The 18,195-nt window shown below is 36.7% G+C and overlaps 1 protein-coding gene across 1 annotated transcript; it reads left to right on the forward strand.

The window, feature by feature from the left end:
* Positions 1-5,232: 5,232 nt before the first annotated feature.
* LOC114546196 (butyrophilin-like protein 10) lies at positions 5,233-9,992 on the forward strand. Its single transcript, XM_028564884.1, has 5 exons — positions 5,233-5,317; positions 6,014-6,355; positions 8,097-8,375; positions 8,970-9,247; positions 9,981-9,992. Exons 1-5 carry the CDS (start codon positions 5,233-5,235, stop codon positions 9,990-9,992), a joined length of 996 nt encoding a protein of 331 aa, XP_028420685.1.
* The last annotated feature ends 8,203 nt before the right edge of the window (positions 9,993-18,195 follow it).

The raw sequence follows: 18,195 nt of genomic DNA on the forward strand, positions 1-18,195 counted from the left end.
TCATTACCACTGTTTTTTTTGTAACCTTTTCTGTGTGAGAAAGTCTTACAGCCAATACTGATTCCTTATATTGATATCTGGCTATCTTACATTGCAATTATTAATGTTACTAATTTCCAGGATAGTCTGTATGGGCCATTTATCAGTTATGTTAATACATGAGTTTCAGTTATTTCTGTGTGACTGAGTTTCCCACCTGCAGCGGCATGATTAATGTCACCAAATCAATATTTGACACAAATGTCTCCACCTTCTGTTCCTGAGTTAAGATGTTGTCCCAGACCTTTGACCTTTTTTGATATGAAATGTCATCGCTTCACCTTTTTATCCTGTTAGACATCTGTATTAAATGTTGTCATAAGTATATGAATTCTTGAATTATGGCCTAACACTTGTTTTATGAGGTCACAGTGGCCTTGAACTTTGATCTTTGACCACTAAATTGGATCTGGGCCATTTTCAGCCCCAACAAAACGTAGCAACACATTTAAAAGAAATCTAAAACTGACACAGCCAATAAACAAGAGAAAACTATTTTTAAGCGGGTGCTTAACAAAGTGAACAATTGATAGCCCTGCAGATAATCAATCTATTCTAAAGTTATGTACTCTGACTTTAAACATGAATATCTCACCTCTGACAGCCAGCCAGCTCTCTGGTGATTCTCCAACTCCAGAGATTCTGCACTTGTAGAGTCCTTCAAAAGACTTGGAAACACTGTGGATGGTCATGATTCCTGTAGAACTCTTCTCCATGAGGTGACCATCTTTAAAGAATTGAGTGGTGAGATTGGTGAACGTCTGCTTCTGTCTGCAGCTCAGAGTCACAGCTTCCCCCTCCATCACAGGAAGGACAGGACTCTCCAGGATCACAGAGCCAGCTAAACAACATATGTTTGAAAAGAAATCTGCTAATTACACAGTTTGAAAGCCTATGCATGGAACAACGCTGGCCAATATAGTAGATGTTTCCTGGTTATTACTACTTTAAAAATATATTGAGCAGAGAACTGATATGTGCACGGTCTAAAACGTGATGACTTTGCGTACTTAGTATTTACTACTGCTTAGTATTTGCATACCAGTGACTGTGATGTTGACAGTGTTGCTTTTCTTTACTGCCATTTCACACCAGTATTCTCCACTGTCAGACGCTGGAAAGGCATTATTAATTTTGCAGGGTTCCATCGAAGTCGACCAGGTAGAAGAACATGTTTTAATAACTCCTTCAATCTTCCTCATCACTCTCCATCCAGTCAGTCCCTCCAGTCCCTCACAGCTGACAACTATGGACTCATATTCAAAGTGCTGCTGTCTGTTTGGAACAACCTGAGGAAAAGATGCATCTAAGAGAGAGACACAAAGAATGAGATTATTAAAGCAACATTTTTTCAATGAAATGTGGCCTCTTTCAACAAAATTATTGGAAATTTGCATCAACATCGCCACAAAGAGCCCTATGACTCTTCAAATGTTTTGGAATTCATCCTCAAATGAAAATCTTGGCTCATGAAGTACAACGTGACAGAATAAATGTATGTTTGTACTAGTTAATTACGGTATGTTATTTGAATACATAATAGTTTTAAGTTATTATAACTTGGGATACAGAATATGAGATATGTAAAGCCTATTTGGGATGTTGTTAAAACTACATCAAATACACATATTAAAGTTTGATTGATAAACTGCTACTTACCAGCTTTTTGAGAATAATTGAAGTCAACTTGTGCGACCAGCAGCAACAACATAGTCATCACTGCAGAGACCAGAGAGCCGTTACTGTATTAGTTGTACGTTGAACATATATAACACAAGTATTACATGTTAATGTAATATTTGCTCAGTTATCAGTGAGCCGATTACAAATCTCCAAATTACCTGTGCTTAAATCTGCCATCTTAAATTCTAAATATATCACTGTATTTTGGATCATTCACATCAATTTTCCCGTAAAGAAACTATTCATCTGACCATGTTATTTTACAATAATTGTCTCAATATATTTTTGTGGACATGACACAGTCTCAGTACTCACACATTCTGATGCAGAGAGATGTAACCTCCATGTTGTCTTGCTGTTGCAGTCTGATGTTCAGTCAGTCACACTGAATTATAAATATCATGTAAGTCAGACCCTCCTCTTCCTGCCTGGTTCTCTTCTGGTGAGGAAACAGCAGGTTTGAGGTTTCCGACAGACAGAGCTGCTGACTTTTTTAAGCGTCACCACCTACAAACACTATCAGGACATTTTATTGGACATCTTGTTATTTTTAGGACTGTAATAAAAAAAAAATCATACTGATACTACCAATAACCCATAATAATAATAATTAACATAATTATTTAATATTCCCATTTGAATTGGTTTGGTCTATCCGGACAGGTTCATGTTTAAAAGGTACTTTAATTTAAAAAATAAAAAATAAACATATTGTATAAAGCTAACATATTTTCTCTCCTCTCATTTACCTTTTCCCCCAGCACCTTTACTATCTGCTTTTACACTTTTTTGTGTTTGTCTCTCTGTCTCTGTCTCACATCCACACACACACTGATCATAATCTAGTCAACTTTTTTGACTAAAAAATAGGCTTATTATTTAGATTAAGAATTAAAAAACGCTCTCTTGGAGCATAACGTTTAATGAGCACGTATTGTCCTGAATGGTATCTCTGTGTTATACTGTAGATATAGTTATACTGTAGATATAGTATGTATGACTCAGCTCAGACTGCAGCCAGGACATCCATCTAGTGGAAGGTTTTGTTAACTGCATGATTTGCAGTAGACCTGAAAAATTTGACTTCATTGATTGATATGTGGTCAGCTCATAGAAATCCATTTTATTTCTATAGGTCAGCTACTGTAAAGACAAATGTTATAGATCATATTTCCATGTATTTTATTTTTAAACCAATTTTTTATTCAAGAATTTGACTCTCTAGCGACCACTGTTAGTTTACTGTGGTTAAACGTTCATCTCTTCTCATCTCATGTTTTTATATATTACACTTTAGAAAGTGACACAACTGGCTCAGGTAGGCGGCTATTTTTTCTAATGTTAATCAATTCTCACTCTACCCGATTCAGATTCAGATAACTTTATTAGTCCTCAAGGGGCAATTCAGTTTTACAGCCAACCCATCCATTAAGGGTTAAACTAACTTAAAGTGCATTAAAAAGTGCATTAGCACACAATCTGTATAATTTTATAAATAATAAATCATAAATAAAAATAAAATAAACAATAGACAATAAATAGTACTGCAGCAGTCATACATCCTCCTGTATACAGAAGCTTCTTGCTCTCTCCCGTAACATCCACACGTTTACACATGACCCAACCCAATCGTTACACCCTCCCACTCACTCACACACCTGCTAGTGACGGAACAGAGCAACGGAGTGCAAGAACCAGTTTGATATAGTTATGTGATTTCATTTAACAGTCTTGTATGTTGTTCATTTAACAGTCTTATAGCAGAGGGAATGAATGAGTTGGCATAGCGGTTGGTTTTCCGTATTGGCACATAGTACCTCCGACCTGACTGCATAACAAATTCATTAATGAGTATATGATCAGGTTGGCAGCAAATCAGCACCATACATGTTTATATGAACCAGATAGCCACTTTGACAAAGATATCTTTTGTTATTATTCACTATTTCTACTGTATTTTATATATCTGCCAACTACAGCAGATAGCAGGTTCAAACTTCAGTTTGAACTATTGAAACAGGTCATGCAGAAACAAACTGTAAGGGTGCCTGGGTAGCTTACCTGGTAGAGCAGGCGCCAATATATAGAGGTTTACTCCTTGAGGCAGTGACTGGGGGTTTGACTCTGCCCTGCGGCCCTTTGCTGCATATCATACCCCCTCTCTCCCCTTTCATGTCTTCAGCTGTCCTATATAAAGAAATGCCTACAATGTCCAAAAAATTATCTTTAAAAAAAAAAAAAAAAAAAGGAAAAAAGAAACGAAAACGAAAAACGAAAGTATAACACATGGACACACACACATTTGTTATCAATATATTGGACCAAACACACACACACATACACATTTGTTATCAATATATTGGACCAAGCCTGACATTTCTTATCAGTTAGTATCTCTTATGTGATTTGAAGAATGGCTTGATTTTATTTAATACTTAGTTGATAGTATGCAAACACTAACATTAAATGTGACTGGTAAAGTAAGCTTTTTTTTTTTTTTTTTTTTTCTTTTTTTCTAGAAATTTGATCTTGTATTCATTTGTAATATTCTGTTCATCATTTACAGTTTGTGTCAATACAATATCTCAATAAATTCATTGAACAGTGTTTTAGGCTTAAAGCAAATAGACATGCAGATGTAAACATTGTGCATGCAGTCTAAACCTCTAAAAGCCACACACATTCATTTGAGTTTTTTGGAAAGGAATTATAAAGCCATAACACACGTCATTTATTTACAGACGGGGTGGGGTTAAAGTACACATGGTTTTTATCAGGCTATTTTATTCCAGACTTTGACTGTGCAGTGACTCTGACACACTTGCCAAAGGTAGGACATTTTAGATTAAAGACTTATTCTTGGCTTAATTTTTCATCATGCCATTAATGTAATCAAAGTATTGCCAGTTTCTAGATTGAAAGTCAAATTGCTATCTTCTCCTGCAATCTTTTTCATATATCTTCGTGGGCTTTGTACCACTGATCAGTTGCTTATAACACAAGAAATGAGGTTGACGTCAGTTATGAATATTAAGATCCCGCATATGGAACAGAAAATGGGATTTATGAAAAAACAAAATAATGCATGACTGTATAATGAATACAATGAGCCAGAATTTACATGAGAATGAAATAAAATTTATCAAAAACAGAACATGGAACATCTGTTAGCAAGTGGCTAAGGTTTAATCTGGGTCCAATCACAGCAATGTACCTTGTGCTTCCACATAGTTAATCTCCTGAAAATCAATTTGGTCCTAACTTTCCTATTATTATTAACTACAATGAACAACTTTGTTTTATTTGAGTCAATGATAACATGTTTAATCACAATCTTCAGTTTAAAAACCACCATTGTGTTCACTTAAAGTCTGAAACATTTGAGCGATTACACTGCCTACAGTTATATCAGACTTCTCGGAGTGATTCAGAGTGTTTTGAGAGATAGTTTAGATTTAATTGGTCTGACATACTTTACAGTTGACTTATTTTAATTTTCAGAACTGCAGAATGATTCCCATGAAGGACAGACTCCTCTTGAAACCTCGGCTCAGTGTCTTCAGTGCATTGGTCCTTCTAATGCACTCTGGTGGAGGTAAATTAAGCACAAACATATGGTGAATCATGATTAGACTTTAGATATATGAACAAAAACATACCGTAACATAATGGTCATTAAAGGCTAGGCAACTACAAATAACACACTATACAATACATTTTACAACCCAATAAAACACCAATGCACTTGGTGGTTTTACTGCCATAGCCTTAATTGGTTTGAAATGACCAGAAACTAATGGTTATGATACCTACAAGAAATAGCCATACAATGGCTGGGTCATAAACCACAGGCTTTCAACCTGGGGAGGGAAGTTCATGTCTTGGGGCAAGTATGATATTTTAACCCAAGAAAGTGTTTTGATCCAAACCACCATCTTTTTTCTAACCTTAAATAGTCATTTTGGAGCCTAAAATTAACTCTCTGCCACAAGCTATGCTAACTTTTTGTCAGCTTAACTTAACTGTAATGTCCGCTGAAACAACAGACAGCTCACTGTGCCCTATACCTGGCTTTTTCTCAGCTAAATTTAACTGTAGAGACAGCTAAGCTCAACTAGCATTTTGAACGGTCGTCATGTGACCAGTTGGTGGTCTACTAATTTCGTAGGATATCTTATGAATGGGTGTCCATAAGTTTTTGTACAATATCATACAAACCTGTCATGGGTATGCATTGAATGTAGGAGTTGGAAAATAAACAGATGTTTTTTTTTTGTTTTTTTTTGTTTAGGTCAGTCTCAGGTGATCAGTACATCTCAGCCAATAGTGGCAAAGGTTGGTGATGACATAACTTTGCCATGCCACCTGGAAACTGCTGTGGATGCTACTGACCTGACTGTGGAGTGGGCGAGACTTGACCTAGAGCCCAGATTTGTCTATTTGAGACGAGACGGCATGGAGCTTCAGCTTGAGGAGCATCCATTGTACATGGGGAGAACATCACTGTCCACCAACAAACTAAAGTGTGGAGACATTTCACTTAAACTCTCCAAAGTAAAACTCTCTGATGCAGGAACCTACAAATGCCTTGTTCCAAAATCTGGTACAGAACATGTTGTCGAGCTTACTGTAGGTAAGTTGGCATGAATCCATTGTGCACTTAAAGTGGCTATATTTAACTTTCAGTTTGTGTTGATTCTAGCGGTTGCTTTGCACAAAAGCGGTAGTGTTATTGCCAACTGTATTCCTGAGTTAGCGTTACCGAGGGGGTCATAGAGAATATGGATATTTAGCTCAGACAGAAAATCATTCATTTACAATAAGATAATATGTTACAGATGCATCGTTGCATTTCACGTATTGCATACAGTAACTCAACCCGGGTGCATCCTTAGCTAAACTGGGTATCACTGTCAATGTGTTACGAGCCAAAGCATTAAGAATTTGTTGTAGCAAACAATGTATATCATAACTTAGATTATTATAGCGCATTTCATGAAACCCACAGACGCTTTACACAACTACAGGGGGGAAAGTGAAAAGAAAATTGCAGGCCAACACAAACACTAACTGAAAATAAATAGAAACCGGGTGCTAAATGGAAGGGAGAGATAATTTAATCCAGGCTGGTAGCATACAACCACATTGAGCATTGTAAAGTTATTTCATGAATGAAAGAAACATATGTGTATATGTAATCCCGTAAGTGTCCCCATGTGTTAAAGTCCCGACCAACTGTGATTTGCGTTATCACTTTCCCTTTTAGCTTTTAGTTGTTCTTTGATTAATTTCCTTCTTTTCTGTGCTGGTCCTGCCCCAGTTTCAGCTATAACTACAGCAGATAACTTCTAAAATAAAATTAAAATACAATTAGGCATATATAAAGACATCTCCTGCTAACTTTTACCTGGCTGGATACAATAACGCAGGCTTTTCCAGTAACACGCTGAAATCTGTGACCTGTCAGAATGTGTGCTCTGTAGTGCAGTCTACCGGCCTAAATTCTTTTGTGTGACTTCTCGGGAAAAGTCGGACTGGGCAAAGGCAATAATAAAATTGAAAACCGTCCTTTTCACTGTTAGTCTCGTTTGCTGTTAAAGGTCATTTATGATTATCAGATGAAAAATTACACAGTTACAGAAACATTTAAAAGTTACATATAGCAACTTTAAAAATCTAAAATCATTCTGGAATGTATAGCCTAAAAGCATCAGTCATAACAGTCAGATACTAAATATGAGAAACAAATGTAAGAACATTTGGGCTACTTTTCTTATCTACCTAAGGAGGAATGAGGACAAGAACAGGAAATGGATATTTTTAAGCTCTCACATATTAGTTGGCAGACCTGCTGGATCAATAAACACACTAAATCGTATGCTGGCAGATATTTTGGTACTCTTTATGGGCTGACCGGAAGGGTACCCACAGGGATATTTGGGTTGAATAAAAAAGCATTTGGGCTAGTCAGAATGGATAATTGGATGGACTAAAACAGAGGTACTTGGGACAAACACATGGGCACTTGGAATGACCATGGGAGGGCATTTAGGCCAACCAGGAGACATTTGAGCTGAGCAGAATGGCATTTAGGCTGACCAAAGCGCACAAAGACAAACAGAGGGGACCAGAAGGACATTTAGATTGACAGTACTGGCAATTGCACTGACAAGAAGATTGTTTGGGATGACCAAAGGGACACTTGAGACACATGACAGGATAAAAAAGGCATTTTGGACCACCAAAAGGGCATTTGGGCTGAGCAAAGAGTTAGGGTGTCATTATAGAGCACTTGGGCTGTTACTTTAGGGAAACATTAGGCATTACTAATCAGCTGTGACAACTTTATATTCAAACTATTTCCACTGTTTAAGGTTCTGTCTCCTCACCTGAGATAAAGATATCCAAAGTCAGCAATGGAGTTGTTCTACAGTGTGAGTCTAAAGGCTGGTATCCAGAGCCTGAGGTGTTGTGGCTGGACGGTGAGGGAAACCTCCTCTCTGCTGGACCTTCAGAGACAGTCAGAGGTCCTGATGATCTCTATACTGTCAGCAGCAGAGTGACTGTGGATAAGAGACACAGCAACAGCTTCACCTGTAGAGTCCAGCAGAAGGACACCAACCAGACCAGAGAAACAACTATCCATCTTCCAGGTAGAAAAACACATTGATTGTATTACTTTGTCAGAGAGAGTATGGTTGTATTTACACATCTATTGTGTTAATTTTAGATGATTTCTTCATGGAGCAGTCTAATTCTGGTGTTCGCATCACCATCTGCTTGGCTGTCTGCTTCATGTTTGTCATGGCAGTCTTTATTTTGTGGAAATGTGGACAACACCAAATCAGTAAGTTAAAACTTCATTTTTCTTCTTTACAAATCTGAAGTTACTCTCACATTTCTTTGATGGCTATTTTCAAAATAAATTACATTTAGAGTGAACGGCTGAGAACCACCCGACGGGATTTTAGTCATAGCGTCATTCGTTGCAATTATGGAACATCCAACTTGTTGGCTGTTATCCCATACTCATTTAAAATTAATAAGAGTCTAGAAATATAACTGGTCACAGTATTATGATCAATAGAAAATATATACATTAAGTAATATTTCTGTTTAAAAAAAAAACATGTAATTTGACTAGAATTTCCACCAAATGTTTGTGTCACATTTGGGAATTAAATGCTAGATAATTGTGCAAGAGGTTTAAATGTCAAACTAAACACCCATCTCTTCTGTTCACATAGAAACCACAAACGGCAGCACAGAACGTCAGCATCTGATGGAGGGAGATAAAATGTTTCAGTTGGACATGAAAGAGGAAAAACATGAGTTAAAGAATGAGTGCGATTTGAAACATGTACAACAGATGATTGAAATATTTATGAACCAGAAGAAAGATCTGGAGAACCAGAGAGAGAAACTCAACTCACTACTGCATGAGGACAGGACACAGATAGAGGAGAACAACAAGAAGCTGAAGAAGATCCCCAAATTAGACCCAGATAAAAAAATGGAAAAGCGTGTAAAGACCAGAAAGGATCTGGACAGGAGAAACAAAGAACATGATGAACTGTTACGCAACACAGGGAAGTTACAGGAGACAGCAGAGCAGATGATTACTATAATGACAGAAAGGAAAGAGAAACTAGAGAGAGATAAGCAGAAAATAAATGAACACCTGAAAGAGATAGAGAGACAGAGAGAAGAGACTCAGAAGAAACTTCAGTTTGAGCAGCAAGAAAGAGAAGAAAAAAATAATCCATCCTCCAATGATGATAAATGAAAAATTATGTATTCATATTAGATCTATAGTGTTGTCAATCTACCGGATCATTCCAAACCAGATGTGACCACAGTGAACTTTGGTCAGTCTATTCTTTGCTCACTTCCTCCAGGTCAAGTCACTAAAGAACCAGTCACATTTGACATCATGAGTGTCTTTGTTTCATAGAAATTATTTTTTTCTCATCATTGTCTTGCATAATGTTGCATTTTTTAATAGATTGTACTATAATATTCTTTAGCTGTATTTGCTGTAAAATTCATGTTAGGTTGTACTTCACTCACATAAATAATACTTTGTACAAAATGTGTGATTACATAATCCTGAAAATGTATGATAGATTATATCAGCATCACCAATTGTTTTATTAATAGTTTAAATAAAAATTTATAGTAGGCATATTTTAATTTAATTTCACCCAGATTTGATATTTTGTCCCAATTTACTGATTGTTCTGTTGTGTTTACTTCAGGTTAGACAGTAACAGGCATCCCACAATCAGCCCAACAGCAGTTTCTCCTAACACTCCTAAAACCCAAAAGTTTTTTTTTTTCTTGCAGTTATTGATGTTTCATAGCTTAGAAATACAGATGTGTTTTTATAACTGTACATGACCCCTTTCTTACAAGAAATAAATGAACATTTTCTATTCCATCTAATGAAGGCTGTCACATTTGTTTGTGTTGCTCAAAGTTGTACTGAAATGTTATTGCAGATAAAACTCTGCAACAACCAGAAGACATGTTGACAGAGATTTGGTCCTTTATCTGAAGTAATACAAAGTTAAAAAACATAAAAATTAGATGGATGAGATTGCAGGAGGTGATAAATTAATACCGCAGCAATGACTGTTTCTTAATTGTAATTAATCTACTCACACAAGATGGATAAAAGTATCTGATGTTTACAATTGCTTATGCTCCCTGCTAAAGTACCTTATTGGAGTGATGCCAAACACTGCAAGGCATGATCATTTATTTACTACTTTACAGGTATCCAAGCTTTTATACTTTAATTTATCAAACCTAAACTAAAAAAAAAAAATATTGCCTCTTGAATATAAAAAAGGGGTAAAAGAGTGGGATCTAAGGTTGCACTGCTTCCTTAAGTTTGATTTAAGCCGGTGAACAAACAAATGATGCCCTGTTGTTGTGAGTGCAAAGAAGCTGAAAAATTTTACTCACTGGTGTAAAAGTGCAACATTTGCCAAAAAAACCTGTCTCAAATTGTACCCAATGGGCCGGGCCTGGTTCGGACAGCTATTTAGAAATGATGTTCGGGTTTGGGTCGGGTTCAGTCATATCAGCGCGATAAGGCATTTGTTTTAAAATGGTGCTGCGGCTCCTTTAAGAGAGCTGAGTGCATTGTGTGTGGAAAGTGGGCAGAAGAGTAATAGAGAAAAAGGAAGCAGACGTGTAGATGCAACCGGAGCACAGTTGGTGGAATAAGTTTAAGTTTTGTACACAGTGTGCACGGTGTCCGAAATAAACCCCAGACTGAAAGCCAAGTTCATTCATTTGCTCACTACACAGTAAATTTTGAAGTGTTAAAGTAACACTTAATGAGTTAGATTTAACACTATTCCTGAGTGTATTTGGTCCCACCCTGAATTAGTGTTAAAGTGACTCTTTTCATAGTGTTAACATTTTAGAGTTAAATTAACTCTAAATAGAGTAAAAATGTAACACTCTCTTACACTAAAGGTTAAATAACACTGGAGAGTGTAAATATTACCCTTGGAAGAGTTAATCATTTACTCTTCTACAATAACAAATAAACTCTGATTGAGTTTGATTCCAGTCCAGTTTAACACTGCATGGAGTTAATAAAAGTTGACACTCAAGGGTAAAATAACTGATAAGTGTTGATGTTACACACTATTGTGTTGATAATTGACTATCTTGCAGTGAAAAACAAGCTCAAATAGAATCAAATTCTAACAGTATTTATACACTTTTTTAGTGTCAAATTACACCAAATACACTATTAAGTGTGTAAAAATCACAACTTACCACAAAATAATGCATTTCACATGTTTTATTATCAGCTCAACTATGTCAGGCTAAAATATAAAGAATACAAATCCCTTTTTAAAACATTGACCTTAGGTCTCCATAAAATTGCATAAGGGAACAACATACAAGGAGGAATCTGTCTTTCCATACTTCATTTGAACATCAAAAGGTTTAAAGCAACACAGTTCATTAATGTTGATCACCATTTGAACCCTGTCTGGATGCACCTTAAAGGCATAGTAATGGTGATCAAAACACATTGTTTCCATCAGTTTTCCATAGAGCAATACAAAGTCATCTTTCACAGCAATAATTTTGATTTTACAAAATACAGGCATCTCAAATGCTACTTCAGTACAGATAATAAAGTCAGGGCAGTACTCCGTACCATGATAAAAGTTAATCTTACCACCTTAAGTTAATCTTTCCTTGCCAAAGGACTCTCGATACATTGCCATACAACTTTGGTGTGAAGAAGTAAATTTTGAAGTGTCCGCAGCTCAAGGGCAGATAAGCGGCGCGGAATCCACCGCTTGCTGCGACCGCTCGATGCTCCTCGTTACTCGCTTAAGGTGCAAGTTTTAAGAGTTATACAAAGATCTACGCAGAAGTCAAGGGAATCAGATTAGAAAAAGAGCTTTAATGTGCACGAAAGAAAATCAACACACAATAAAGCCCGAGCAAGGTCCGGACAAAGCTTGCTAAAGATTCCTTTGTCTAACTTCACTTTATATCGTCCAAAAAGAGAGATCCTCCCCCTGAAAAATGCTCCAATGATCACCTTCAGAACATGCGTGTAAAGCTTCAATTTTGCTGATCTTGCATTTTGAATGTTTACGCTTAAGGCGTATTTGGTGTGAACTATACACCGAATGGACTATCCGCAGCTAGCGCGGCTGCTTCAGTGGTATATCATCGTGGCTATTAGCAACTGTATCGCAGCAGATTTTCTTTGGATGACTGCAGCTACACAGCAACTGAAGCCTGTATGAGGGGGGAGAGTCTATGTGTAGGAGTGAAGAAGGCAGCCGCTGGAAGCATTAAGACCAGAGAAAGTCTATGACTCCCACCAGGCAGACACATTGACATCACATTGATACACGTTGTATATGTCCCCATAATTCAATTAAAAAACAGATTTATTATATTTTTGCCACAAGAGGTGCTTTTTGGCTAATGTTTTTGTTACATTTTTATAGCTTTTTAATTGCTTCTTTTAAAAAATTATGTTTAGCTTCATAACGCATGCACCAGAACTGGGCCGATGTTTTTTATATTACGAGGGTAATGAATCATGAAGTGATGCTTTGGTAAGATATTGATGGCAGGAAACAACTGCTTGAAGAGCTGATGATGATCAATGATTAGATGTTTGAGGTAAATGGTCATGCCTTCTGTAAGGACTGGTGAAAATACAATGTTAACAATGTGTACAAGCAAAAGTAGAAGATGCCAGTGCTGGTCATCTGACTATTAAATCACCAAATAGCAAAGGCATATTATGTAATAAGCATCAAGACTGTATAGCATTCAACCCCAAATCATTACTTCCATCAAACAACTTTACTCTGGGTGGACAGTTTCGCTGCTGATTGTAACCATAGTCAAAAGCATGTATTCTACCAGCCAGTTGTTCAGCATTTAGGAAATTTTCCTTAATGTACTGCAGGACAAGTTTGACTTCAAACTGAGCAACTCCTTCTAAAATATCGTGCATTATATCTACAGAAAAATTGTTGGCTGTATTAAAATACTGTAGTGAATTCAACAGACAAATGCGTTTGACACCATATATATGAGGTAGTGTAGGATCTGTTTGTAAAGTTTGACAGTGCAGTTTTTGCATCTCGATAGTTCGTAGTACAACTTCTGGATCCTCTTCACAGAACACAGTTTGAACAAAACAACAAACAATCTCTCAAGGAGACAGAAACGACAACAATACCGTGCCCCAAATGACTCCACAAAGCCAAACAAACCATGCAACCCAAGATTATCACCAGTGACCTGAACTATGGTACCGTGAATCACATCTTTCAATCTGGGAACTTTAAGTCCCTCTGTTTCGAGTACTTTAAGATCACTGACAAGTGGCTCAAGTATCAAATTAAAACCATAATGCTTGATGTCCTGTGCATGGAAAAGTGCACACAAATGAATATTTATCAATGATGAATTAAATATTGGGGGAAAATTCCTTAATGTAAAATATATAGCACCTAATTTGTGTATACCCTTTTTAGACCCCAAGGGGTTTGCTGTTTCAAAGTCGTCATAAAATAGCTGTATCTGTAAGGCATCTTTTTCTATAGAGAATAAGGGACTTTTTTTTTTAAATAGGCAGCATCTCTCAAGTCTGCATACACACCTTCCTTGGGCATGTGCCTGGGCTTGAACATGTCTGCAAGTTCTGGGTTTTGAAAAATTGCCTTTAGTGTTTCTAAAATAGGAATATATGCAAACGTGTCAGTTACAACGACCTGATCGTATGTCCCACTTGTTTTGTTTCTCCTGGTGTCAAATCTTGTGCCAAGCACCTTTTCAACAGGTTATATGATTCCCCATTTCTCTTTGAAGTGTTTATTTAGTTTAGCTTCTGAATTTAAGGGTGTGAAGGGGTTTTCCAACTTTTCCAAAGATTGTTCTATTCTGTTCTTATTTTCTGTGTCCTGTGGAGATAAGCACTGCAAAGCTGCATCTTTAGCTTGACTATGAATCTCAAAAAACACTTCTTCCATGGAGGAAACAAAACTATTTGCAGTAGATTGACTTAATCCAGCTGCTATTAGTTGTGCAACAGCAGAGGCACACATATCTGGAGTGCTCCTGTTGGACTTTTTCAACAGATTAGATGTGGCTACCTCGTGTTCATTAACTGTCCGGGACGTTGTAGCTGTCTCCTCTACATTAATGGTCACTGCCTCTCCAATGCTGCTTAAATAAACATCATGGTCAACCTGTTGGTCAATATACTCAGTGTGATTTCTGTTTAAATGTTTCCTAAAACCGGAAAACGTACGAAATACACAGCTACATCCAGTCTGAGCACATTTAAGCCTGAGATTTTTTTCCAGGTAAGTAACCGTGAACTAATCGTAAATGCCTAACCAGCATATTTGAACTAGATAACTCAGCCTGACAAACAAAACACTTCATGTTCGAGGAGAAACTTCAAGCACTAATGAAGTAACCTCACCCTGACTTCAGCAACACAAGGACTCTCCTTGACCTTGCCAGCATCGATGTTGTACACCATGGTTTGGACGAAAGTGTACATGTTGTGGAGCATGGTGTTGTAGGATGTGCCAAACACAAAATGTGCCTTAAATAGTTCGTCAAAAGCAACAAGAGAAGAGGTTGACCTGCAAGGTATGGCATTTTTGTTGAGAATGATGAACAACTGGTGGATTGCATTCTTCTTAACTCCAACAGCCAGGAGATAGGGCTGAGAGTAGGGATGGCATTGAGATGCTCTTGAATGTTTGTTCCAGTCTGCGAAGACAAAAAAAAAAAAATTAATGGCCAAGTAGTTGTAGAATATGCAGAAAGAACCAATACACTATTAGTATTGAATATGAATATTGAATGATTACTTGTACCCTAATATTAGGTGTTCATACCACAAATTAGAAAAAATATTTTATTTTTTTTTTTTCTCGTCTGACAGTTGGTCCTCCAGACATGTCTTCACCAGATGATCCTTTGGCTGATTCTACACAACACGGGAAAAAGTCAATCAAGTCACAAGTTTTAGTAGCCTGGCTAACTTTTAAAGGAGGTACTACACTGTAAAACAAACTAAATTATATGACTGTGCTGTGATGAAACACATCAATGCTGGTGTTAATATTGACATTATTTCTTCACAATTTATGAAAATCTGCAGTTTGTGGGTTGAAAATGTATCAAAATGCCATCTACTGCTTTAAATGATCCTAAAGTTTGCAAGGCCAGTTTATCACTCACACCAGTCAGTGTCGAGGCAACACCCCCTAAAGTCACAGTCCTTTTGTAGGTCTCTGATGCATTTTTTATTTTTTTTTTTCTAAGGAGGGAGGGAGCTAGCAGAATTGAAGGAAGCAATTACACATTATATTATCTGACTGAAAAACATTGTTCAACAAATGCAATTATTGAACTAGCAACTGTTTTGTTCCATACATTTTCCAGTATTACCTCCAAATGATGACCGCCTGTCTTTAGCGGTGCCTCTCTGAATAGTTTTAATCCTCCAGGCCAAGTACCCAGTTCCACTCTCGCCATCATAATAATGCTCCTTGAAGGATGAAAGGATAACAAAAACGGATACTTCATTGAAAACAACATGGTCTGGTAGGATTCAAAAACTTCCAATAGCCTTTAACATTACAACTATTATTTTGTGCAACTCACATAGCCATTCTTAGAGAATGGGTCACTGAGGTACGGGAATAAGGTCACTATTCCTTTGGCATACATTTCTTTCACCTGTCTGGGTGGAGATGTACTGCAACATTGAAGAAGAAAGGATTGTGCAGTCATATTCACTTAGATTCGGATTTAGATTTACAGATTGAGAACACAATGACTATTTTATCAAATTACCCATTCTTTTCTGTCATGTCAGCTGCCAGCATGTTCACCATTTTACGTCTCGTTTCATCCGTCAAGGACTTGGTTCGGCTGTATTCATTTATTATACGTTCCCCACCAGGTTTGTTGGTAAGAACTGATTCCACCAACTTAAATCAACATGCATAACAATTCAGCATGTTATATCCACTGCAAATAAACTGGAAATAAACTAATATGATGTCAAAGGATGTCCCGATCCAATCTCAAAGATTGCAAGTGCTACAAAGTCCAATGAAAAAGCCAATAATGGTAAGAAACTCCCTCCAGACAGCGACAATAACTTTAATGTACTCGAAGTGTGTACTGTATTAATAAATAAATAAAAATATCTGATCAGGACTCGATATCAGCAGATACCTATAAAGTTAATCGGATAGGGCGCTTACAAAAACTTGATCGGGACATCCCTAATCATGACTGAAACCATGTAATTTACAATGTATATTAATGTAATTTTAATTCTGAGAACTGATTCAAGAACAGAATTTAAAATGTTATAATTGTCTTACTTGCTTGGCTTCTGTATCCAGCCTCTGGCGTTTTCTGGAGGGGCTATCTGAAATGATGACTGTATCCTCAGAGTCCAAGGTGTCAAGGGATAATGGTTGGGACTGCTCAGAAGAGGCCACCATGGAGACAGATTCGTACCATGATTTGAGAAGCAGAAAGAAGAAAAAATGATATATATAGTTCCCTCATAATCTAAGACACTTATTTAATTGACACCATGACCTCCATAAAACAAAGAAATAACGTATCCATTAATTAATTGAAACAAACCTGAGCATATTTGATGGTTAGCACCCCAGTTGAGGGATCCTTTATAATATCCTCAAAAACATCATCATCCAATTAGGTCCCTGAACTGTCAACAACTTTCACACCTTCTGTTACAGCTGGGACACCAAACTTTGCAAATGCTAGAAAAAAAAACAGGGATAAAAGCTTGTATAAACAAATATAAATCATTATTTATATAATAATTTCACAGTGTACAACTACCTTACCCTATAAAATAGGTTTAAACAAACTACAACAAAAAGGCTTTTTGTAGTATCATAACTATATCTTAAGCAATGCATCCACAATTAAAGAGTAGTTACAAAGGGCATCACAGAAAACATTTAGACATACAAAAATGGACCCGTTCCAAAAACCTGAGAACTTAAAATGTCCCATCATTTTAGGAATATTCCAGTATATCAATTTTAAACAGCTAAATTCAGACAGTTATTAATAACATTGTCAAATTCTTACCTGTAGTCAAAAACTCAACTTTCAGATTTGGCTCAGTTATTCTGACAAATTTTTGGACATCTCCAAGTTTAGCTTTAAGCAGCATGCTCCCTGCAAATAGTATCAGTAAAATTTCTCACTGTTAAAAAGTTGGTCTTATTGTAGCAGTATTTCCTCAAATAAAAACAGGTCACTATTTAACATACATAAGAATCTCACGCATTTCAACAGAACAGCCCAGAAGCAAGGCCAACTTGAGGTGAATCATATTCAGAATACTTGAGTATGAGAAAAAGTATTGTTTCAAGCTACCAAAGTGCTGAGAAATAATCAGAACTTTTGCAGAAATGGCCAGTTAAATTGAATGTTACTGTCAAACACATTAAAAAGGATAACTACTGCAATTGTTGGGTCTTTGTATATTACAGAGTGTGGTCTAGACCTACTCTATCTGGAAAGTGTCTTGAGATAACTCCTGTTATGATTTGATACTATAAATACAATTGAATTGAATTGAATGTTAGCTAAACATTATACCATAAGTGTGTGCTAAGATACAGCTTAAGTATTTTAACAGTATGCTGCTGTTTTGAAAACCGAAAGTTATTTTGTATAATAGAGGAAAAAAATAACGTTACACTGCTTAAGCAGTGTCCAAGGTTAATGTCTACCCGCCGTTAACATAATAAATCCATGCTACCCGCACATAGTTAGCTAGTCAAGCTAACATAAAATGTAGCTAACGTTAGCTAGTTTAGCCAACTCCCCTTAGTCTTTGTTATGTTCCTGTAATATTTGAACGTTAACGAGAAGGACACAATC

This window comes from Perca flavescens, chromosome 19, assembly GCF_004354835.1.
Source record: "Perca flavescens isolate YP-PL-M2 chromosome 19, PFLA_1.0, whole genome shotgun sequence".
Taxonomy (NCBI): Eukaryota; Metazoa; Chordata; class Actinopteri; order Perciformes; family Percidae; genus Perca; species Perca flavescens.

Excerpts from the sequence above, each read along its gene's own strand:
- LOC114546196 (XM_028564884.1), top strand. The coding sequence starts at position 5,233 with ATGATTCCCATGAAGGACAGACTCCTCTTGAAACCTCGGCTCAGTGTC. Across the intron at positions 5,318-6,013 it reads TCTAATGCACTCTGGTGGAG|GTCAGTCTCAGGTGATCAGT; the intron begins GTAAATTAAGCA and ends TTTTTTGTTTAG. Across the intron at positions 8,376-8,969 it reads AACAACTATCCATCTTCCAG|AAACCACAAACGGCAGCACA; the intron begins GTAGAAAAACAC and ends CTGTTCACATAG.